Here is a 24,320-nt window from a genome sequence, read left to right on the forward strand (position 1 = left end):
CCATCAAGAAGAGCAACAGCCAAGTGACTCCATGGAGGATGAGCAGTGAATAGGCTAGCAAGGTCATTGCTATTTGGTGAGTTTTGTTCCACATCCAGGTCACGGAACACATCCACATTGAGGTCATAGAACATAGACAGTCCAGTGCAGAACAAGCTCTTTGAACCACAATTTTGTACCAACACTTTAACTTACTCCAATATCAATATATCTCTTCTTTCCCACACAGCCCTCCATTTTTCTATCATCCATGTGCCTAACTAAGAGTCTCTTAAATATCCATAATATATCTGTCTCTACCACCACCCTTGGCAACTCGTTTCACACTCCCACCGCTCTCTTTTTTTTAAAAACCTTTTTCTGGCATCCTGCCTATACCTTCCTCCAACTATCTGAAAATTATGTCCTTGTTTTAACAAACACCAGTCTGTTTATTTGAAGTGGACAAGGTATGTATCAACCATCAACCCTCTGTTCCTTTGGCTTCCTCAATGCCTTATGATCCTGTGTAGCAGTTTGTCAATTAATGCGATTAACGATTCAGGAACAGTTTCTTCTCCTCTGCCATAAAATTTCTTAACAGACATTGAATCCACTTCTTTTTTTTTTGCACTATTTAACTTTTTAATATATATATTTATTGTAACTCACGGATTTTATATTACACATTGCAATGTACTGCTGCCGCAAAACAACAAATTTCATGACATATGCTGGTGATATTAAACCTGATTCTGATTCTGAGGTCAAGAATTTAAGATGACCCAGGTATACGTGAACTGAAGAGCAGTTCCCACATTTGTCTTTGACCTTTGCTGGGCTCTGCACAGCAAACACACATCCTGTTCGCCGTGGACAGAGGATGATTTATGGTTTGGAGGTGTGGACTGAAAAATAACAGAGTTCAAACAGTAGAAGTCCTGTAGTTGTAAATAGCACTCACTTTTAATTTCAAACATTTCTGTTCTGAAGGTTTTTTTTTAAAGATTTGATAAAACTTTTGGCTTAAGCTGTGTGAACAATCTGGACTATTATATTTTAAGGTTTACAAGTATTTGATATATAATCATGTCCTTGTTTGCATTATTTCTGTTTAACACATGTTGTTGCAGATGTATGCAGACAGCTTTCATTTGCTGAAACAGACAAACAAAATGCTGGAGAAACTCAGGCAGCATCTATGGAAATGAATAAACAGTCGATGTTTCAGGCCGAGACCATTCATCAGATCTGGCAATGTAGGGTTGGTCAGATGCTGGAATAAGAAGGTAGGGGAAGGGGAAGTAGGGAAAACTAGAAGGTGATAGGTGAAGCCAAGTAGGTGGCAGAGGGGGGAATGAAGTAAGAAGCTGGGAGATGATAGGTGGAAAAGTTAAAGGGCTGGAGAAGAAGGAATCTGATAGGAGAGGACAGTGGACCATGGGAGAAAGGGAAGGAAGAGGGGCATCAGGGGGAGGTGATGGGAAGAGGCAAGAGGCTAGAGTGGGGAATTGAAGAAGAGGGAAAAGGGAGAGGAACAATTACCGGATGTTGGAGAAATTGATGTTCATCAATTTGGAGGCTTCCTAGACAGAATATGAGGTGTTGCTCCTCCACCCCGAGAGTGGCCCCATCATGGCATAAGAGGAGGCCATGGAATACACTGTATTTCAGTCAGTACGTAGTGTGCTAGCTCTGCTGGTGATGTGTTTATTGCTGAGACCTAGCTGCCAGGAGAACTTGTGGAAGCAGTTGTCCTGATGGTAATGATGGCTGCAAACAAGTTATCCAGAATCAGAACCTGTTCTGTTCACAGGGTTTTGAACCAGCCAATCGGATCAGGCATCTAATCAATATCCATTCAGACCCCAGAGGAGTATATAAGCCAGCATTCTGAGGAAGCAACACCCTCAAATGCACACTGATGATGGCTTCTCAATTGGAGATGAAACATTTGCAAACGTTTTCTTAGCTCAATGAGCAATCAAACTTCCAAATAGCTAAGCCGAGCTACCAATATTCCACAATATTTCAAATTACAATAAGTACACATATAAAAATTAAATTAAGCAAATAGTGCAAAAAGTGAGCAGAAAAAAAAGTGATGTAGTGTTCATGGGTTCATTGTCCATTCAGAGGGGAAGAGGTTCCTGTACCTCTGCCTGATGGTAGCAATGAGAAGAAGACATGTCCTGGGTGTTGGGGGTCCTTAATGATGGACACTGCCTTTTCTGAGGCATCACCTTTTGAAGACGTCCTTGATGCTGTGGAGGCTAGTGCCCATGATGGAGCTGGCTGAGTTTACAGTTTTCTGCACCTTGGGAGTCCTATTGCCTTCCGAGCACACACCATACTGACGTGGATTCATTCTTCCAGGGTAAATCAAAGCTCAAAGAAAATGCATTATCAAAATACGTATACGTCACTGTATACTACTCTGAGATTCATTTTCTTGCAGGTATTCACAGTAGATGCAAATATACACAATAGAATCAATGGAAAACTACACACAAAGACTGACAAACAACCAATGTGCAAAAAACAAATAGTGCAAACACAAAAAACAAATAATAATAATAAAATAAGTAAATAGCTAATACTGTGAGCATGAATTGTCGAGTCCTTGAAAGTGAGTCCACAGGTTATGGATTCAGTTCAGTGTTGATGTGAGTGAAGTTGTCCAAGCTGGAAAAGTCCTCACAACTTCCTACTGAGGATTCCTGCAGCTACCCTGGAGGAATGAATCCAAGGCAGTGTGCTGTGTGGTCTGAAGGCAATGGGATTCCCAGGGACATGTTGATCTTGGTCCCTCTTTGGTGCCTGGAAGTCTTTAGCCAAGCAGTTACAGTGTTGGTAGCAGAGAGTCCGGTGATCCATTCTGTGGGGAAGGGAGTGTGCTTTAAATAAGAAATGTTGATTGAAACTCCGGTATCAGCAGTGTTGGGAATCTGGAGAAGTACAACCGTTGTAGCTGGAGCAGTGAAGGTCATGTTTCGTTGAGTCTGAGGATTACAGAGAGTTTCTGGGTGGCCAAAAAGTGATCCGTCATGGAGAATTCTGTTTCCTTTCTTCTATTGCTAGCAAAACGTTTTCATGACCTCATCCCATGCAGACTCTTATACCCACATGGACTTAGCCTGCCCTTGGCCGCTACTGATCAGTGTAGCCCGCTCATGTTCTTAGTGTGTTTACTGTTAAACATAGAACAAGAGGCAAAGTTGGCCATGTGGGAAAACTGAGCGGGGGAAGTGAGAGATCACGAACAAATGTAACAAGGAGGAAAATTACAGCAAACTGTCAGTTCAGTGGAAAAGATCACTGGCTGCATTCTACCATCACTCCAGGACTTGTATGTGCTCAGGTCAAAGAAACAGGCTGAAAAAATCCTTGCAGGCTGTACCCACCCTGCAAGCTGCCTTTTCCAAAAGCTTCTGGAAAGTGCTACAGGGCTATTAAAACGAAAACATCACATCATCTTAAAAAATTTTTCCTCCAGGCAGTTAATCTGATCAATCACTCCAGTTAGTCTCCCCACCCCCCACCTGTCACTGCACCATTAACACTTTAAACCACTTTTTATAAAGCTGCTTACATTGTAAATACATGCTGGTATTAATATCGTTTTACATATTTTATTCCATATCCATGCTTTTTTTATATAACTGTTTATAATTGTTTTTTGTTGCATGTTATGCCTTGACAACACATCACAGTAAATACTTAATACATGTAAATTTATATGGCATCTGTCCAACATTCTCTTTGGCCCCCTGAAGTGGAACTGTCGAATACCAGGAGATGTAATTTTAAGGTGATTGGATGGGGTGGGGGTTTGTAAGAAGTAAGTTTTTCTTTTAAATGGAAAGCCCTGCCTGGTGGAGGTAGAGGCAGGTACATTAGGGACATTTAAAAGATTCTTAGATAGGCACATGGATGACAGAAAACTGGAGAGCTACGTGGGAGGGAATGATTAGATTGATCTGGATTAAACTGAAAGGCTGGCACACAGGGTCTGCACTGTGCTGTAGTGTTCTATGTTCTATGACAAGTTTAATAATACCCAGTGATGTGAGGAGACTATGAAGAAGGCATGCCAGTATCTCTGAGTTCTTACAATGTTGAGCAGATTTGTCATTTCATTAAAGACCGGCAAACCTCTACAGATGTACAGTGATGGTATTCTGCGTGCTATCGGAACTCAGTGGTGGGCCCAGACAGCCCCTTCACAGTGATAGCTCTCCCCACCAGAGGGAGCAGCTACAAGTAATGATCATCACAGGAAGGTGACATCTATCCATCATCACTGGACAATGCACTCTTCTCAATGTTGTCATCAGGCAGGAGGTACAGGAGTCTGAAGACTCACACCTCAAGGTTCAACGCAGCATTTCCCCCCCACTGCCGTCAGGTTCTTGAAACAACCCGAAAGCTGTGGACTGCTTTTCTTTTATTCTGAGTTTGCACTAATGTCATTGTGCATATTTTGTTGTACAGGTATGACTATTATTGGCTTATTATTCTCGTGTACAGAGAGACAGTCTTGCACACGGTTCATACAGATCAGACCATTACATGGTACATTGAGATAGAACAAGAAAATACAGTAACAATGCAGAATAAAGTGCAACAGCGAAAGAGAAAGTGCAGTACAGTTAAGCAATAAAGTGCAAGATCATAACCAGCTAGATTGAGAGGTCGAGAGGCCATCTTATTGTGGAAGAGTCTGATAACGGGGGAGGGGGTTAGAAACTGGTGGGACGTGCATTTTGCATCTTCTGCCTGATGGGAGAGGAGGCAAGAGAGAATGTCCAGGAAGGGTGGTCTCTTTGAATACTCTGGCTGTTTTACAGAGGCAGTGGGAAGTGTAGACAGAGTCCATTGAGGTGAAGCTGGTTGTTGTGATGTGCCGAGATGTGTCGACAACTCTCTGTAGTTTCTTGTGCTCATGTGCAGAGCAGCTTTCATACCAAGCAGTGATGCATCCAGGTAGGAAGCTGACATAATTTATGTTAACTTCAGTTTATGTTACCTTATGTTTGTGACGTCTTTAATCTACTGCTGTTGCAGCTGCAAAAAGCTAATTTTCATGGCATTTCTACCAGTAAACTGCACATGCCCATGACAATGAACTTGAACTTTCTTGTAACCCTAATCAGATCATGAGTAAAGGATACTTCCCTTTCCTGCCGAGCCTACCCACTGACAATTCCACACCATGCACCACTCTCCAAAGTGACCCAAGGCAGTGAAGAACCTCTGAACAGCTCTGCTATTCCATTCACTGACCTCTCCCTGTGCAGACTTGGCAGCTACTGGTTCATTAAGCAGTCCAACCAGGAGGGGCAGTTTGAGATTTACGTTGTTCAGAATCTGAGTCAGGTTTATTAACACTGACATACACCTGTACACCTACTTGTTAATGCAATGATCTAATCAGCCAATCATGTGACAGCAACTCAATGCATAAAAGCATGTAGACATGGTCAAGAGGTTCAGTTGCTGTTTAGACCAAACATCAGAATGGGGATGAAATGTGATCTAAGTGACTTTGACCATGGAAAAATTGTTAGTGCTAGATGGGGTGGTTTGAGTATCTCAGAAATTGCTGATCTCCTGGGATTATCACACACAACAGTCTCTAGACTTTACAGAGAATGGTGCAAAAAACAAAAAAAAAAATCCAATGAGCTGCAGTTCTGTGGGCGAAAACACCTTGTTAATGAGAGAGGTCAGACTGGTTCAATCTCCCTGCTGGAGGGGTTGAGGCCATTTGCGTGGTGCACCACGCACCTCCTCTACTTGGGATCTACCTGAGCTTGACAGAGGAGGCCTGGCTGGCAAACTGGCGGGATTTAGAGACGAAGATCTCTCCCGTCTGGGGTGCTGGCCCGGCCACCTTCAAGTGATCTTGTACCGGGGGAGAGCTTTAGTTATCAATCAGGTGGTCGCATCCATGGTGTGGTACCGACTGTTGGCATTAGTCTCACCCACGGCGTTTGTGTCCAGGACCTAGAAAATGCTGGTGGACTTCCTCTGGTGAATAGGAGGCATTGGGTCTCTGCAGCGGTCCTGAGTCTTCAGATCGCGGAGGGCAGCCAGTCCTCGGTGTGCGCCTGAACCCAAGTTCACTGACACCCCGCCCAGCTGTCCATTCTGTGGCCAGGAGTCGTCTGTGTACCACGTGTTTACGAAATGGGAGAGGTTGCAGCCCCTCTTTGAGTTTCTCAGGGGGCTGCTGCTGAGGTTCTGGCTGCACTTTAGTCCCGTGCTCTTCATCTACGGGCACCCAGTTCGGCACGGGGTGGGGTGTGAGGGGATCTCCTGGTGGGCTTGGTCCTGAGCCTGGCCAAGATGGCCATTCACGGGGCTAGCAGGCAGAAAGTGGGGGGCACTGCCCAGGCCGACTGCCTACTCCTCTTCCGAGGATACGTTTGTGCCCGGCTGTTTCCGGAGAGGGAGCTTGGGTACAGTGGGGAACCTCCGGGAGTGATGGCCCCTTGGGGCATTAACTATTTTATAGACGGTAGTAACCATATTTTAATTTGACTATACTGACTGTTTTGTAAATATTGAGTGTCTGTATATGTGTTGTAAATAAACTTTTATAGTTTTGTAAAAAAAGCTGACAGGAAGGCGTCAGTAACTCAAATAACCACTCATTACGACAGTGGTGTGCAGAAGAGCATCTCTGAATGTACAACAGCCAGACCCGGGGTTGGGGGGGGGGCGGGGGAAGGACTGTAAATCATGAACCGTAATGAGGAAGCCTTGGAGATGTTGGGCAGGCCATGAATTCCTGTCGTGAAAGCTACAGTTATTGACAAAATACCAACTTATTAGTATTTTTAGAAAAAAAACAAGCGTCAATTAATATTGTTAGTACTTTCCAGATCGAAACAATAAGAAAATGACGCAACAAGATAGAAAAAACAACATAGGGGAAGAAAGGCATAAACGCCATCTTGAACTGTAAAGAAATGAAAAGAACCAAATACTTCCCCAAACCTTTCAAAAACAAGTTTAAGCCCCGAGTCTTCTACTTAATTACCTCAAAAACAGAGAAAGTAAGAAGAAAAATATTAATTAAAGAAAAATGGACAGAATCATTAAGAAACAAAACTTTATCTAAGAGTATGTAAAAAAATACCAACACTACGGACCAAGAACATAAGACCTCAGATTATCAAAGATCTAAATCTGTAAATCTGCTACTAAGCAAAAAAAAAAACCAATAGAAACAAATGAATTCCTGTGGTGATGTTTCTTTAGTTAGAAACAGAGGAAACCTACAGCACAATACAGGCACTTCAGCCCTCAAAGTTGTGCCGAACATGTCCCTACCTTACAAATTACTAGGGTTACCCATAGCCATCTATTTTTCTAAGCTCCATGTACCTATCCAAAAGTCTCTTAAAAGACCGTGCAGTTCCAGCTGCTTTGATGAAATCTCGCCTCACAATGAATTCCTGTACATGGGGCCAAGAGTGAGCCTTGTGACGCTGCTCTGTGATGCAGAGAACCCAGAGGCAGAAGAGGTTAGGCTTTAGGAATCCACATCAATGCCAGTCGGTGTGCCTCATGTCAGGCCAAGCATTGTCTACCTCACTCTGACAAGTTCAGAACGTGGACCAATGTTTGCTGGGGTGGGGTGAGACTGCCCCACGTCGATCCAAGGGCCAATGCTGATGGGCTTGGCCAAATGGCCCCACTCTGTCCAGGTGGGTGTAGTTGGGAGAGGAACCGGTTGGGAGAGGTAGGGAAGGCGGGCAGAGATGATGGAGGGGAGGGGTGGCTGTCAGGGGATGTGGAGGATGGAGCAGGATGGGTGAAACAGCGTAGAGACCGTGAGCACTAAACCACTGCCTGGTATCGGAACCTGTGGTACTGGGTAATTACAGTCGCACGTTGTGCGACATTTTATTTAACATGCCACCCAGAAAGATCATAATGATGCTGGTAAAAAGAAAACAGACTGCTGTTTTCATATTGCTACAGTCACAGGGGAAGTGCAGTGCAGGCACGGTCACCGGCCCTTCCAAGCCAACCCCTCCCAATTACACCCTCGTGACTAATTAACCTACCAACCTGTATGTCTGTGGAACATGGGAGGAAGCTGGAGCACCTGGAGGAAGCACGCAGTCAGGAGGAGAAAAACTCCTTCCAGAGAGCAGCAAAATTGTACCCAGCCCACTGGTGCTATGATGGTGTTACACTAATCCCTCCGTACCGTGCCACTCTAAATAAAACGCAAAAGCCTTGATGAGGTTGATTGAGAGATCGGGTTCAATTCTTTTCCCGTTGTCCACTCTAGAGCCTGACAGCAGTGAGGCCGAAGGAGTCCTTGGTCGAAGATACCTGATGCACCGTGCTCCAGTTCCATGGGGAAACTACTCCTCGTGACTCAGTACCCGCTGACAGACTGCGGATCAGACACAGAGACTCAGTGCTTGTCAGATTGGCAAACTGGTGAGATTACACCTGTGGGCAGGTGAATTACACAGAAAGTACTACTTCCTGAAAGTTGACGTTTCAACAGGAAATGGGTGTAAACATTTGGAAACACAGTCCAAACGCTTGTCTTTTACGTGCATTAGTAAGAAGTCACAGCAGTAGCTTGCATTTGCAAGTCTCGTGACCTTAATATATAGTTTCACTTAGCTTCTTGTGGCTTCCTGCAGACACCTCCTGGTGCCTGCAGAGGAGTGATATCATCTCTGGTAGTAAAGGATAGGAAATCTCCCTGGGGTGGCTCAGCTTCTCTGGACAAGGAGAAAGATCGGGAGGTGTAAGGTTGGTGCAAAGGTTCAACCATCTGGCTAGAGCCCGTCTCTAAGTTCCCCAGTGCCCCTGCTGAAATTCTCAACCCCCCACCCACTCACAAGCAGCAAAGAAATCGATAAGAGTAAAATTAAAGAGGTCCATGATTATGGATGGAATGGGAAGGCAAGAGAATAGCAGCAGTACATAGAATCTTCCAAGTTCAAGTTCAGGTCTATTATCATATGGCTGTACATATATCAAATGACAAGTTAAGTTTATTGTCATTTTATGCATGTATATAACCTATATAATGTATATAGAAACAAAACAATGTTTCTCTGAAACAGGGTGTAAAGCACATAACACACAATAACTTATGAAGGTAGGGATAAAATCTACAGATGAATCACACATAAATAACAAACTAAAATGTATTAATATTAAATATCATAAGGTACGGAACAGATTAACCATTGACACTTTGAATACGATGTGGCCAGGAGCTCAGAAGGCCAGTGGCTTGGGGGAAGAAATTGTTTCTCATTCTGTCCATTCTTGTCTTTATGCATCGGAGTCTCCTGCCTGATGGTAGAAAGAGGACGCTGAATGGATGGGTGGCATCCTTAATAATACTAAGGGCCCTGCTTACGCAGCGTTCCTGATAGATGTCCTCAGTGGATGGTAAGGAGACCCCTATGATCCCCTCAGTCAATCTCACAGTCCTTTGTAAAGACTTCAGGTCTGGTCCTCAACTGCTCACATACTAGATGGAGATGCAACTTGTCAGGACGCTGTCAATGGTGCTTCTGTAAAATGCAGTTAAGATGGGGTTGAGAGCCTTGCTTGCTTCAACCATCCTGGAAGTGGAGGCACTGCTGTACCTTCTTGTTCAGGGAGGTGGTATTAATGGGCAAGATGAAGTCATCCGCGTTATGAACTCCCATGAACTTGGTGCACTTAACTCTGTCTATGGAGGAGCCATGGATTCACAGAGGCCGATGGTTTCCTTTGTCTTCTCCACGTTCCAGCTTGGGTTGTTCTTCTCACACCAATTCACCAACTGCTCCACTTCCTCTCTATACTGCGTCTCATCATTGTTCTTGATAAGGCTAGCCACTGATGTGTCACCCACAAACTGATGACACAGTTTGAGCTGGATCCTGCGAGACAGTGATGCGTCAGCAGTGTGAACAGCAGCGGGCCGAGCACACAGCCTTGAGGAGCACCAGTACTCAGCGTAATGGGACGAGAGACCAATTGCAGAAGGAGGTGGTGAGACCCAGCAAGGACAGTTTCCCCATCAGTTTCTGGGGTCTGATGGTGTTGAATGCTGAACTGAAGTCTATAAATAGCAGTCTGGCACATGAGACCCCATTTTCCAGGTGGGACAGGACAGGAGGGCAGAGGCTATTGCATCATCAGTGGATCGATTTGAGCAATAAGTGAACTGGAAAGGGTCCAGTGTAGCCAGGAGAAAGGCTTTAATTTGCTCCCTGACCAGTCGCTCAAAGCATTTCATGATGGCTGATGTTGATGCCACTGGATGATAGTCATTCAGGCAGGTTACTGTCACCTTCTTTGGCACTGGAATGATGGTTGTCACCTATAACACCAAGGGAACAATGGATTGTTCTAGGGAGATGATAAATATATCCGTCAGCACCTCCGCCAGCTGTGCTCTGCTGTCTTTCAGCAACCGATCTGGTATATAATTGGGCCCGTAGCTTTGCATAGATTGACTCTAGCCAGGGTTTTCTTCACCTTCATCCCAGCTTCAGCCGGACAGAGTGTCTGCTCCCCTGGGGGAAGGGGTGCCTTCCTCGCCAGGGTTTTATTCTGCACATCAAACCGGGCGTAGAAGATATTCAGCCTCTCGTAGTGAAGCACCCCAGTCACTGATGTGCAGGATAGACTTGTAGTCTGTAATCCTCTGAATTCCCTGCCACATGTGGCTCGTGTCGCTGGTATCGCAGAAGTGACTGTACATTCTGAGAATGCTCCCATTTCCCCCTTCCTGATGGAGTGGGAAAACACCGTTCTTGCTTCCCTGAGAGCTGCCGCATTTCCCAATCTATAAGCAGCATCATAATCCCTCAGCATATAACTAAATGAAACAACCTTCCTCTGGATCACAGTGCACCAACAAAAATATATCAGACGTAGCACATCAAACAAAATATTACCATAAGTTAATAAAATATATTTCAAAATATATGTAGTGTACAGTAAACAGCTGGCTGTCCTAGTGACGAGACCTCAGTGGTGACAGGGTCTCCATTAGTCTCACAGCCTGATGGAAGAAGCTGTTACCCAGTCTGACAGTCCTAGTCCTGATGCTGCTCTACCTCCTTCCTGACAGGAGTGGGTCAGAGAGATTGTGGGACGGGTGGTAGGGATCCTCAACAATGCTTTGGGCCCTTCGTATATAACGCTCCTGGTAAATGTCACAAATGGGGGGAGGGTGACCTTGGTGATCCTCTCATGGTTTTTTACTGTCCTTTGTGGGGTCTTGCAGTCTGATTCCTTGCAGCTACCATACCACACAATGATGCAGCCAGACAAGACACTCTCGATGGTGCTCCTGTAGAAAGTTGTTAAAATGGAGCGGGGAGCCTGGCATGCCCTGATCTCCTCAGAAAGTGTAGACACTGCTGTGCTTTCTTGACTAGTCAGGTGATGTTGTGGGTAGACGTTAGTTCGTCCGTTATGTGCACACCAGAAGCACAGGTTAAATGCAGATTGATTTAGGAGCATGCAGTTCCTGAGGGATAGGATCTGAATGTATCCTGTTCTGTGACCGAGAGTTACATCGGAAGAGGAGATATTGTGTTTGGTTCTGCTTGCCTCATTGTAGGAAGAATGTAGAAGCTTTAGTGAGAATGCAGAGACGATTTACCAGGATGCTGCCTGGAGTAAAGAGCATGTTTTATGAGGAAAGGTTGAGTGAGCTAGGGCTTTTCTCTTTGGAGTGAAGGAGGATAAAAGGTGACTTGATAGAGATGTACAAGATGATAAGAGGCATAGAGAGAGAGTGGAGAGCCAGACTTTTTCCCCAGGGAGGCAATGGCTAATGCGTGAGGACATACTTTTACAGTGAATGGAGGAATGCTCAAAGGGAATGTCAGAGGTAGGTTTTTTGACAATTTACCATCAATCTACTGTTGTACAACACAAGGAATTGGGCTACAGTATATCATTTTTCTTTGTGACTGTATGTTATTCTGCAATTGTACTTTGTGCTATGTGCTGTGTGCAGTTGCAGAAGTGTTTTATATCTTAGCCTTAGAGGAACACTGTTTTGTTTGGCTATATTCATGTATGGTTGACAGATAATTGAACTTGAACTTTGCAGAGAGTGGTGGGTGTCTGACCTCATCTTCCAGCACCAGGTCTATAGCCCACTGCTGATAAGTTTGGGCTGCCTTGCCTCTGCCCCACCCTCCCGGACTATCCTCACATTCCTCGAGTAGCCCAAGATCCAGAATTCTCCTGATCCGTGTTTGCGATGGTCAAGGAATGAGTCCTCACTCCCCTCCCCAGAGAATTACAAAGATTCACCACCTTCCGGGAGATGAAATTTTTTCACATCCCATCCCCGGATGTCCAATACCCCCAATTCAGAGATGGTGACCCCCGGTTGTAACATCTCAATCACAGGAAGCATCATCCCAAGAGTTGCAACATTACCTCATGGCTCTTGAGCTCAACCCCCAACTAATAAAGGCCAACAAACCATTAAGCTTTCTTCACGACCCTATCAATTTGCACAGAAACTTTCAGGGATCTGTGGCCCTTCATTCCTGCCATTCACCCTGTATTCTATCTTCAACTTCAACCACCTAAAGTGAATCACTTCATTCTTTCCTGTGTTAAACTCCATTTGCCACTTCTCAGCCCAGTTTGTAACTTGCATTAACAGAGGGGGTAATTTCAAAGGAGATGTGAGGGGCAAGTTTGTTTTTCCTCCCCCACAGAGTGTGCTGGGTGATTGGAATATACTGCCTGGGGTGGTGGTAGAGACAGATATATTAGAGATTTTTAAGAGGCACAAGCATGAATATGAGGGAAAGGGAAGGATATGGACATTGTGTAGACAGAAGAGATTAGTTCAGTTGGCCATTTGATTTACTAATTTAATTGGTTCGGCACAACACTGTGGCCAAGTGGCCTGCTTCTGTGATGTACTGTCTATGTTCTATGGGGTTGCAGGGCCGAACACGTTTGGTGACATCAGAAAAACAAGACAGGCATGAAAATGGTAAAAAAAATCTGCAGATGCCAGAAACCTTTAGTTGGTCAGGCAGCATCTGCAGAGAGAAACACACTTACTGTTTCAGGTCAAAGACCCCACAAGAATGTTCTAACATAGAGTCTTTGGCCTGGAATGTTAACTCCATTTCACACTGCCTGTCACAACACATTCAAACCGCTGAGTATTTTCAGCAGCTGAGTGTTCCTGAGCCGGATGGGTGATGTATTGCATGTTTGATCTGTACAAGATAACAGGAACAAACCACGCTTTCTCAATCAATAATTTCAACAGCACCAGGCACATTAATTCTTTAGTACTAGCTGAACATTCATTACTGTAGACCTGTTATTTGTTGGTAAACCTCCCCGTTCAAGGTGATGCTCACACATACAGACTGATAGGGTCCCTCAAACTCTTTTGCATGTGTTACATAAAGTACTCTGACAACCACTGTTCCCTGTAAGCTGCACAGGTGTGTGGCTACACCGTGATTGAAATGCCCCCACACACATAGCCTTTGTTGCTGTGGAATTGGAAGCAGCTAGAACAAGTTTACAAAATGTAAAAGATTTTCTTTGCTGTATTACATTTCATTATACCCTTCAATTAATAAATAAAATCAAAAGTATGTTTTTTAAAATTTTCATTTTAAAAATTCAAAGTTCAAAGTACATTATCGAAGTATGTATACATTATACAACCTTGAGACTCGCCTCCTAACAGGCAGCCACAAAATACAATAGAACCCTTTAAAAAAAGAGACCATCAAACACCCTACGTGCAGTAAAGAAACAAATTGAGCAAACAATAAAAGTAAGCAAATAACTTTCAGAACCGAAGTGCACAAAAGTGAGTCCACAGCCACAAAGCCAGTCGTCACTGCAGCCGATCCAAGAGTTCATTAGATGCAGCCACAGCCTTAGCTCTGTGCAGAGACAAGTAAACCTCATGGAGCAGCGAAATGAACACTGGCCCAGCCCTCGCCTCCAATCCTGATACCCTGATCTTTTCAATCTGGCCCAGCAAATCCCGGGTCATTCCTCGCTCTCGGAACCGACTGGGCCTCGGTCCTGCTGCTCACCTCACCTCAGTTCTGCCGCATCGAATCACCTTCAAGTCTGCTCCAGCAATGGCCAAACATGGACTCATTTCTCGCTCGTGCCCAGACCCTGCCGCCTCGATTCAACCCGTACCCCCATGCCGCAACCTTTAACACTCCGCTTCTCACCACAGGCAGTTCAAATGCTCAACTCCGAAACGGACATTTGAGGTGTTTGACTGCAGTGAGCATATCTGAGAAAGTGTGATTAATAAAGTAATTTATAGTTTTGTTTGCTACCAGCAAGTTGTCTCTGTGCTTCACCAATGCCATCTTAAACCGAAAGTATGTACATTACCAAAAAGTGGTGCGCAGTTTTCAGGCCACGAACAAATTTCCTGCTCAGAGCAATGGTTAGAGAGAAGATTGGGATTGGTGAGGACAAGTACACGTGTATGCACAGGGGCAGAGAAAGCCAAGATCAACAGCAGCAATACACGTATCAGATACGCTGCGCTTAGGAAGATCAGATAAGTAAACAAGTAAAAGGTAGGGGAGCATATGAATGAAATTAAATGAGAACCGACCTTGGCTTGGCAGATCAATTAGAATCAGTTTGGTTTGAGTTATGAGAAAAGCTAGTGTCAGAAAGTAGTAATGGGCCACAAAACAAATCACAGGAACCAGACCCCTCTCCATGGCGTCTGTTTACACTTCTTACTGCCTCAGTGAAGCAGCCAACATCATCAAGGACCCCTGCCACTCCAGACATTCCCTCTCCCATCAGGCAGAAAACACGACAGTCTGAAAGCATGCACCACCAGGCTCAAGGATACTGTTCACTGTTGAATACTTCTCTGGTATGATGAAATGAATTCTTGACCATAAGACATAGGAGCAGAATTAGGCCATTCAGCCCATTGAGTCTGCTCTGCCAGTCCATCATGGCTGATTTATTATCCCTCTCAGTCTCCTGCCCTCTTCCCATAACCTCTGAGACCCTGACTGATCAAGAACCCATCAGCGTCTGCTTTAAATATACTCAAATCACAATCAACCTTGTTCTGACCTTGCACCTTACTGCACTTTGTGTCTGTAACACTTTACTCTGTATCCTCTTACTCTTTTATTGAGTCCTGCCTCAATGCACCGGTGTGATGAAATGATCGGTCCGGATGGCACACCAGATAATGTTTTCCCACTGTGCCTCGATGCATGTGATAATAATTGACCAATTCATGAGTAATTATAATGTTGGATATCTAACCATACAGAAAATTGCAGGAGGATGTGAGAGGGAAATGGCTGGTGAAAGAAAAATGAGGGATCCTATGAAGGGAGAAGAGAGGGAACTTACCCTGGGGAATGAGGAAATGGCAGAGAAGTGAAAGAGACATTATTGCATCCACTTTCATGGAAAATGACACAAAGAGATGAAGCAGAAATAGAAGACGACCTGCTGACCTCGGCTCTATTGAGAATGAGGAACAGAACGGGAGTATTATTAGTAAAAAGTGGCCCTAGGAACTTGGTGAGAGTGAATGCTGAGGACCCTGTGTTCAACCTCCCACACAGCTTGGAAAGATGAACTGAAGAGAAAATGGATATTTGGTTTTCCATCTTCCAAAGTTCCACAGAACCTGAGATGCTTTCACAGATTGAAAACTGAAAATGTGACCTCACAGCTGAAGGAGAAAAATAGAAGTAAAGAGGTCATTATCAACCGGTTAACCCAATATCTGTCATAATCTCATAGATCAAAGATCAAAATAAATTTATTGTCAAAGTACATACATGTCATCAAATAGAACCCTAAGATTCATTTTCTTGCAGGCATACTAAATCCATAACAGAATAATACTGTAACCATACCAGAATCGATGAAAGACTGCACCAAACAGTGTGAAAAAGACAAACTGTGCAAATAGAAAGAAAAGGAAATAATAATAATAATAATAAATAAACAATAAATATCAAGAATATGAGATGAAGAATCGTTGAAAGTGAGTCCATAGGTTGTGGAAACAATTCAGTGATGGGGCAAATGAAGTTGAGTGAAGTTATCCCCTTTGGTTCAAAAACCCCATGGTTGAGGGGTGATAACTGTTTGTACTTTTTGTAGGATTTCCCATTCAAGGGCATTGGTGCTTCCATACCAGTCAATATACTCTCCTCTACTCATCTGTAGAATTTTCTCAAAGTTTTAGATGACATGCCGAATCTTCGCAAACTCCTAAGGAAGTAGAGGTGCTGCCGTGCTGTCTTCATAATGTCACTTATGTGCTGGGCCAAGGTCAGGTCCCCTGAAATAATAACACTGAGGAATTTAAAGTTGGTGACCCCCTCCACCTCTGATCCCCGATGAGGACTGGCTCATGGACTTCCAGTTTCCTCCTGAAGTCAGCATTCAGCTCCTTGGTTAGCTGTCATTGAGTAAGAGGTTGTTGTTATGTTGTTAAGGCAATCCCAGGTTTGTATATGGTGACATATATGTACTTTGATAATAAATGTACTTTGAACTTTGAGAAAAGTCTAGGAGGAGGATGCCTAGAAAAGATGAGACTGAACTGTGTCCCAATGGATACATGAAGGGAAATTTTGTTTGGTAGTTTACTCACCCACAAGAGAAAATCTGCAGAGTCTGGAAATCCAACCAATCAGGAGATATTCTTGTTCCTTCTTAATGTCCTAGTTGATCTCCTTGACCAAATCACTGATAGAGGTTGTGAGTAGCTAGGGCCCAAGTTCCTGTGGTACCTAAGAATTACAGCCAACCTTCCAATATCTCAGTACTCTTTGCCTCGTGTCTCTGACCAGATCTCACTCTACATCAGCACTTACCCCCAGCTAGCTTCCAGTATGGGACCTTCTGAAATCCATAGCTTCACTTTAAATGGATCTGAGCTGAATGCATCTCCAAACACTTCAGCAAACTGTCACACACAAAATGCTGGAGGAACTCAGCAGGCCAGGCAGCATCTATGGAAGAGTATAGTCGACGTTTTGGCCTGAGATTCTTCAAGGGGCTCAGCCTGAAACATCATGTACGCTTTTCCATAGATGCTGCCTGGCCTGCTGAAATCCTCCAGCATTTTGTGTGTGACAGTTTGCTGAAGTGTTTGGAGATGCATTCAGCTCAGATCCATTTAAAGTGAAGCTATGGATTTCAGAAGGTCCCATACTGGAAGCTAGCTGGGGGAAAGTGCTGATGTAGAGTGAGATATGGTCAGAGACACGAGACAAAGAGTACTGAGATATTGGAAGGATGGCTGTAACTCTTAGGTACCACAGGAACATGGGCCCCAGCTACTCACAACCTCTATCAGTGACTTGGTCAAGGAGATCAACTAGGACATTAAGAAGGAACAAGAATATCTCCTGAATCTGCTCCACTATTCAATAAGGCCATGGCTGCTGCTTTGTTCCTGCCTCCGCTCTCTGCATTTCTCAGGTCTGCATATGTTCAAGGCTTCATTCCTGACAGTAATTTGATGGGATTGCGAATAGGGAGCAAATGAAGTGAATGAGCAAGAACCTTGTGCTTGTAAAAAAAGGCATTTAAAACCTTTGGTTGGCAGCATAGAGACCACTGTGTCTGAGCACGCTGCCATCTTATCAGAGCCTACACAACGTGTCCACCACTTACTAACCGTAACCCATGTCTCTGGAATGTGGAAGGAAAGTGGTCCACCCAGAAGAACCACGTGGTCACGGGGAAGAAGTGCTTTTATACGTGATATGAAATCCTGATGCACAGGTAAATCAAACAATTGTAACAGCAAGTGGAATATATGAAGGGATATGAATGTAATTGGATAGGTCTGAGCGAGTGGATTTAAATATTGTACAGCTTTTTATCTTTGCACAAAAGGAGATACAGTAATGAGGAGTGCAGCAGCGATTCACTGGACTGGTTTTAGGATGGGAGATTTTCAGCAGCAGGAGTCTCTGTGTCACCAGAAGTTGGAGAGAGCAACCGGGGGTGCTTTACACTGTTTTGGTGGGACAGGCAGCCTCAGTGGGGAGAAAAATAGAGGCAAAGAGCTTATGTCAGAACTGAAAAAGTGAGAAACCAAACAAGCTGTAGGGAAGGGGAGGAAATATTGATGATACGCTGAGACCAACTTGTCAAATAAAAACTTACTTCAAAGCCTGGCAGTGAGAGACAGAAAAGAAAAGATGCACAAATTAAAATGAGGAGTGAACCCACATCCGTGAAGTGAGACATAACGCATCTACGTGAAATTGTTTAATTCAATATTGTTCCAAAGGCTACAATACTTTAATTTTAATTTTATTTAGAGATGCAGCATGAAGTAGGCCCTTCCAGCCCTTCAAGCTGCACCACCAGCAACCCACTGATTTTACCCTAGCCAAATCACGGGACAATTTACAATGACCAATTAACCTAGTAACCAGTACATCTTTGGAATGTGGGAGGAAACCAGAGCACCCGGAAGAAACCCACACATTCAATGGGAGGATGTACAAACTCCTTACAGATGATGTCGGAATTAAATTCCGACGCTCCGAGCTTTAATAGTGTCATACTAACCACTACACTGCCATTGTGAGGGAGATGCTGAGGAGCTGCTCCTTGAGCACTGTTGGACCACTGTAGTTGGGGGAGCAGTTGAAGAATTAAAGCAATGGGACTTTGGAGACCTAGGGTCACCTCCTTGTGGGCTGAGAGTTGATCTGTTTGCCAACTGCCCATCCAAGTGCCTTTGAGTTCCTCCAGTACGTCAGCTCCACACAGTGAGCTCTGCATGTAATATACTGTGGAAGAATTTGCTTCCTTGGGAGGACAGTTTGGGCACTGGAGGGTGAAAAGGGATGGAGGATATGGGGAGCATTGGTGGCTCCTGGGAATGGGTCCCACACCGCTATCCTATAACATTCAGTCTCCAAACCTCTGTGGATTAACTTCACTCACCTCAGCACTGAACTAACTCCATCACTTTTCAGGGACACTACAACTCATATTCTCAGTATTATTTATTTACTTTTAAAAATTATTATTTGTACAGTCAGTCTTTTGCACGGTGGTTTGTTAGTTTTTATTTATGTATAGTTTTCATAAATTATATTGTATTTCTTTATTTACTTGTGAATGCCCTCAAGAAAATGGATCACAGGATAGTATACGGTGATATATGTACACTTTGATAATGAATGTACTTTGTCTTTTGGCTGAGAGGAAGGGAGTTCCTGGAGGTGAAGAACAGTCTCCACCACAGTCTCAATGCTTCCAATCCCCTCACTGTAACCTAACACGCTCTGCTCATTTGACACCTGTGAAAAAAGCTGATGCCAATATCAGTACAACCGTGGTTTGGTGAAGTGCTCACGTCTTCGCAGAAGAGGTCAGCTCTTCGACATTTCCTTTTACTCAACATTGGACCATTGTTTCAGTATCCACTGCAAGCCCGGCCACCACTCAAACACTACTCCCTTCTGTTCCAACTCCAAGTTCACTGCCTCCTGTTGTAATAGAGTGGATGTGGAGATGGTATTGGTGGAGTCGAGGGCCAGAGGGCAGAGCCTCAGAATAGAGGCCACCCCTTTAGAACACAGCTGAGGAGGAATTTCTTTAGCCAGAGGGCAGTGAATCTGTGGAATTCTTTGACGTGGACAGCTGTGGAGGCCAAGTCATTGGACATATTTAAAGCAGCAGTTGATATATTCTTGAATACTCAGGGTGTCAAAGGTTACAGGGGAGAAGGCAGGAAAATGGTTTTGGGAGAGAGAATAGATCAGCCATGATGGAATGGTGGGCCGGGAGGCTCCTTTGTCTTATGGTCTCTTGTGTACAACTGGCCTAACCACTCAAAGTAAAATCTCAGACACTGGGCACAGCTGAAGGACCCAATCTCAGGCTCCCATGCCAATGGATGAGGTGCCAGCAGGGGATGGTGTTGCCTACCAGGACCCGGTGCTACCTGCTGGCAGACAGTGCGGGCTGGTGATGATATTGTCAGCAGGGAGAAGGTGTTGCTGGCCAGGGGATAGTTCCAGCTGGGAGATGGTGTTACTCACCGGGAGACGATGCCTGCCGTGGAATGGTGCTCAGAGCTACTCTATCCACAGCCCAAACATTCTCAGATCAAGTCCGATGAAGCTGAGAATGAGACGACTGACCACTTCCCATTTTATTTTTTTTAGTTTCCTGTTCCTCATTTTAACTTAAAAAAATTACTTAGAGTTTAAGCAATGAACTCACAGCTGAAATTCTAGTAGAACAACGCAAAAACTCTGAAATGTAAATGATATTTCCCCACAGGGAGACGACAAATTGAACAAACAAACCAACTACATTTGGATACCTCCACCATCTGAACATTTCCACCTCCCGAACATCTTCACATCTCCACCTCCTGCCCCAACTGCACTGAACTTGGCACAGTTAAAATCACATTTGGAAGACACCATAACATGTGTGAAGGAACTCAGCAGGTCAAGCAGCATCTATGGCGGGAAGCAAACATCAGGACGAGACTCTTCATCAGGACTGGAAAGCAACAGGGAAGAAGCCAGAAAAAGGCGGCAGTGGAGGGGGAACAGTCGAAGCTCAGGAAGTGAGGGGGAAGGTGAGTGGGTGGGGAGGGAGGTGGGAATGAGGTAAGTTTCTGGATGGTTACAGATGGAAAAGACAAAGAGCTGGATAAAAAAGGATGTGATAGGAGAGGAGGGTGGACCATGGGAGACTGGGAAGGAAGAGGGGTACCACAAGGATGTGATGGGCAGGTGAGAACAAAAGGGGTAAGAGGAGAGTCAGAATGGGGAGTACAAGAAGAGAGAAGGGGGAGGGGGAGAATCAGCAGACGTTAGAGAAATTGACGCTGGTGTCCTCAGGTTGGAGGCTATCCAGGCGGAACTGAATATGAGGTGTTGCTCCTCCAATCACCTGTCCACTTGTCACCCCTTTCCTGTCCCCCTCCCGCACCTTCTCATTCTGGTTTCTTCCTTCCCCCTCACCCCGCCTTCCTTTCCATTCCTGATCCTCTCCATAGATGCTGTCTGACTTGCTGAGTTTCTCTAGCATTTTGTGTGAGCTGCTCAGGATTTCCAGCATCTGCAGAATCTTTAGTGTTTGATGCAATTGGTAAGCCTCCTCCCAACAAACAGGCGACAAGAAGTTCCCAGGCCGAGAAATTTAATCTGTGTGGTTCTGCAGCACCTCGCCGGCGACCCGAGGAGGAAGCTCCTCTCAACACAGCGCTCAATTCAACAACTTCATTCAACTCAGGAAGGCAAGCGAGACTCACCATATCTCAGACGCTGTGGTCACCTTCCCGCAGCCGCTTAATCCGGTAGATTCCCAAAGGACAGGGGCTGTTTAAACGAACATTTATTTCCCAACAGGATTTTTCTCATTCCTCTTAACCCCAGGTCCCGGCAGCGACTGATGCCGAGAGCTCGATCTCGCCACTTCCTCCTCCTGGCGTGAGCTGATTGGAGGTCAGGTGCTGATTCTGTGCTGGTGTTTAATGAAGGGCCAATTCCAAAGGGCCAACGGGGAGGCGAGGAGCAATGCAACGGACAGTGGAGATGGACAAGCCAACAACGGCCTGGGTCGTGTAATATATAAACGTCTAGGGCTCTCGCGTTTGCTGCTAGCAAGCGCTGCGGTAGAAGTGCCCACCGTAAATCTCGGCCAACACCTCCTGAAGTAGAGCCTCTGATCAATCGCCTTTCTTGGCGTGGAGTCTCCGCTGGGCGCTGCCCCTCTCTACAGCTCCTGATCTCACAGACACAGGCGCTCACGGTTCCACCTGTTCCGGGTTTCAACCGATCACTCGGCCGCCGAGGAGCGTCTCTGTGATTCCAACGGAGCCGGCGGATCTGAGCTTTCTTCCAGAGTGGTCTTCTTCCACCGTAAACTATCTGACACCTCTCAATGGCACGGATTTACACAGATTACAGCACCTGGCCTTTCGGTCCCCCTCCGCTATTCTATTCCCTCGTATCGCTAGCGCATACACGCTATAGATTCTGCAAATGCTGGAAATCCTGAGCAACACACACAAATGCTGGAGGAACTCTGCAAGTCAGAATTTTGGCCGAGACCCTTCATCAGGACCAGAACGTCACCTTGTTCTGTTCTGTTTTCTTGCGTCTCATTTCCTCTTGAAAACACCGCTTCCTGCAGTGGTTCACCCTGTCTTAAACAAGCCATTCAAAACTTGTAGTTTCATCCCATCCGATTTTCATTGTGGTTCTACTTTTTAAAAATACGAACTCTAAAGTCTTTTTCTCTCCGATAACTTTCCTATCTATTTTCCCCTCTTTTAACCAGATTCCTGTCGCTCTTTTCTAATTGGGCCATTTGACCCGCCGATCCGTACCCGCGCTCCCTCATGCCGACCCTTGTCAGCGTCCGCGCTCCGTCATACAGACCGATGTCAGCATCCGTGCTCCCTCCAAGCAGACACTTGTCAGTAGCCTCATGCTGTACTTGAGTTTCAAACGCAAACCCTCACCGTGCTGGAGTTAGAAACACAAATCTCAACTGTGCATGGGTTCAAAACACAAACCCCCACTGTGCTGGAGTTAGAAACACAAATCTCAACTGTGCTGGAATTCGAAACGCAACCCCGCCCCCCCCCCACTGTGCTGGAGTTTGAAACACAAATCCCAACTGTGCTTGGGTTCAAAACAGAAACCCTCAGTATGCTGGAGTTCAAAACACAAACCCTCACCGTGTTGGAGTTGGAAACACAAACCCTCACTGTGATGGAGTTAGAAACACAAACTCTGACTGTGCTGGAGCTTGGAACACAAACCTTCACTGTGTTAGAGTTAGAAACACAAACTCTCCATAAGAACTTAAGACAAAGGAGCAGAAACCGGCCATTCAGCCCATCGAGTTTGCTCCGCCATTTTATCATGAGCTGATCCATTCTCCCATTTAGTCCCACTCCCCTGCCTTCTCACCATAACCTTTGATGCTCCAGCTACTCAGATACCTATCAATCTCTGCCTTAAATACACCCAATGACTTGGCCTCTACTGCCGCCCGTGGCAACAAATTCCACAGATTCACCGCCTTCTGGCTAAAATAAAATTCTTCGCATCTCTGTTCTGAAAGGGCGCCCTTCAATCCTTAAGTCAGGCCCTGTCATACTAGACTCCCCCCATCATGGGAAACAACTTTGCCACATCCACTCTGTCCATGCCTTTCAACATTCGAAATGTTTCTATGAGGTTCCCCCTCATTCTTCTAAACTCCAAGGAATACAGTCCAAGAGCAGTCAAACGTTCCTCATATTCCCTCTCATTCCCAGAATCATTCTAGTGAATCTTCTCTGAACCCTCTCCAATGTCAGCACATCCTTTCTTAAATAAGGAGCCCAAAACTGCACACAGTACTCCAAGTGAGGTCTCACCAGCACCTTATAGACCCTCAACATTACATCCCTGCTCTTATATTCTATTCCTCTAGAAATGCATGCCAACATTGCATTCGCCTTCTTCACCATCAACTCATCCTGGAGGTTAACCTTAAGGGTATCCTGCACGAGGACACCCAAGTCCCTTTACATCTCAGAACTTTGAATTCTCTCCCCATTTAAATAATAGTCTGCCCGTTTATTTCTTCTACCAAAGTGCATAACCATACAATTTCCAACATTGTATTTCTTCTTTGCCCATTCTCCCAATCTATCCAAGTCTCTCTGCAGACTGTTTCCTCAGCACTACTGGCCCCTCCACCTATCTTTGTATTATCAGTAAACTTAGCCACAAAGCCACATATTCCATAATCCAAATCGTTGATGTACAACGTAAAAAGAAGTGGCCCCAACATAGACCCCTGTGGAACACCACTGGTAACCAGCAGCCAATCAGAATGGGATCCCCTTATTCTCACTCTTGGTTTCCTGCCAATCAGCCAACACTCTATCCACGTAAACAACAGGAATTCTGCAGATGCTGGAAATTCAAGCAACACACATAAAAGTTGCTGGTGATCAGGACAGGCAGCATCTCTAGGAAGAGGTGCAGTCGACGTTTCAGGCCGAGATCCTGAGGAGTCCTGACGAAGGGTCTCGGCCTGAAATGTCGACTGCACCTCTTCCTAGAGATGCTGCCTGGCCTGCTGCATTCACCAGCAACTTTTATGTGTGTTACTCTATCCACGTATGTAACTTTCCTGTAATTCCATGGGCTCTTATCTTGTTAAGTAGCCTCATGTGTGGTACCTTGTCAAAGGCCTTCTGAAAATCCAAATACACAACATCCACTGCATCTCCCTTGTCTAGCCCACTTGTAATTTCCTCAAAAAATTGC

General features: G+C 45.0%; 1 protein-coding gene across 1 annotated transcript in view; it reads right to left on the reverse strand.

Annotated features, from left to right (window-relative positions):
* The window catches only part of myo1f (myosin IF), a 163,802-nt gene extending 141,678 nt beyond the window's left edge, over nt 1-22,124 (reverse strand). Inside the window, exon 1 of the mRNA XM_072244607.1 lies at nt 21,299-22,124. Coding sequence (XP_072100708.1) covers nt 21,299-21,301 — 3 coding nt within the window. The 5' untranslated portion in view covers nt 21,302-22,124. The remainder of the gene's footprint in view (nt 1-21,298) is intronic.
* Nucleotides 22,125-24,320: the final 2,196 nt, after the last annotated feature.

The sequence above is a fragment of the Mobula birostris genome, chromosome 26 (genome assembly GCF_030028105.1).
Source record: "Mobula birostris isolate sMobBir1 chromosome 26, sMobBir1.hap1, whole genome shotgun sequence".
In the NCBI taxonomy this organism is placed as follows: Eukaryota; Metazoa; Chordata; class Chondrichthyes; order Myliobatiformes; family Myliobatidae; genus Mobula; species Mobula birostris.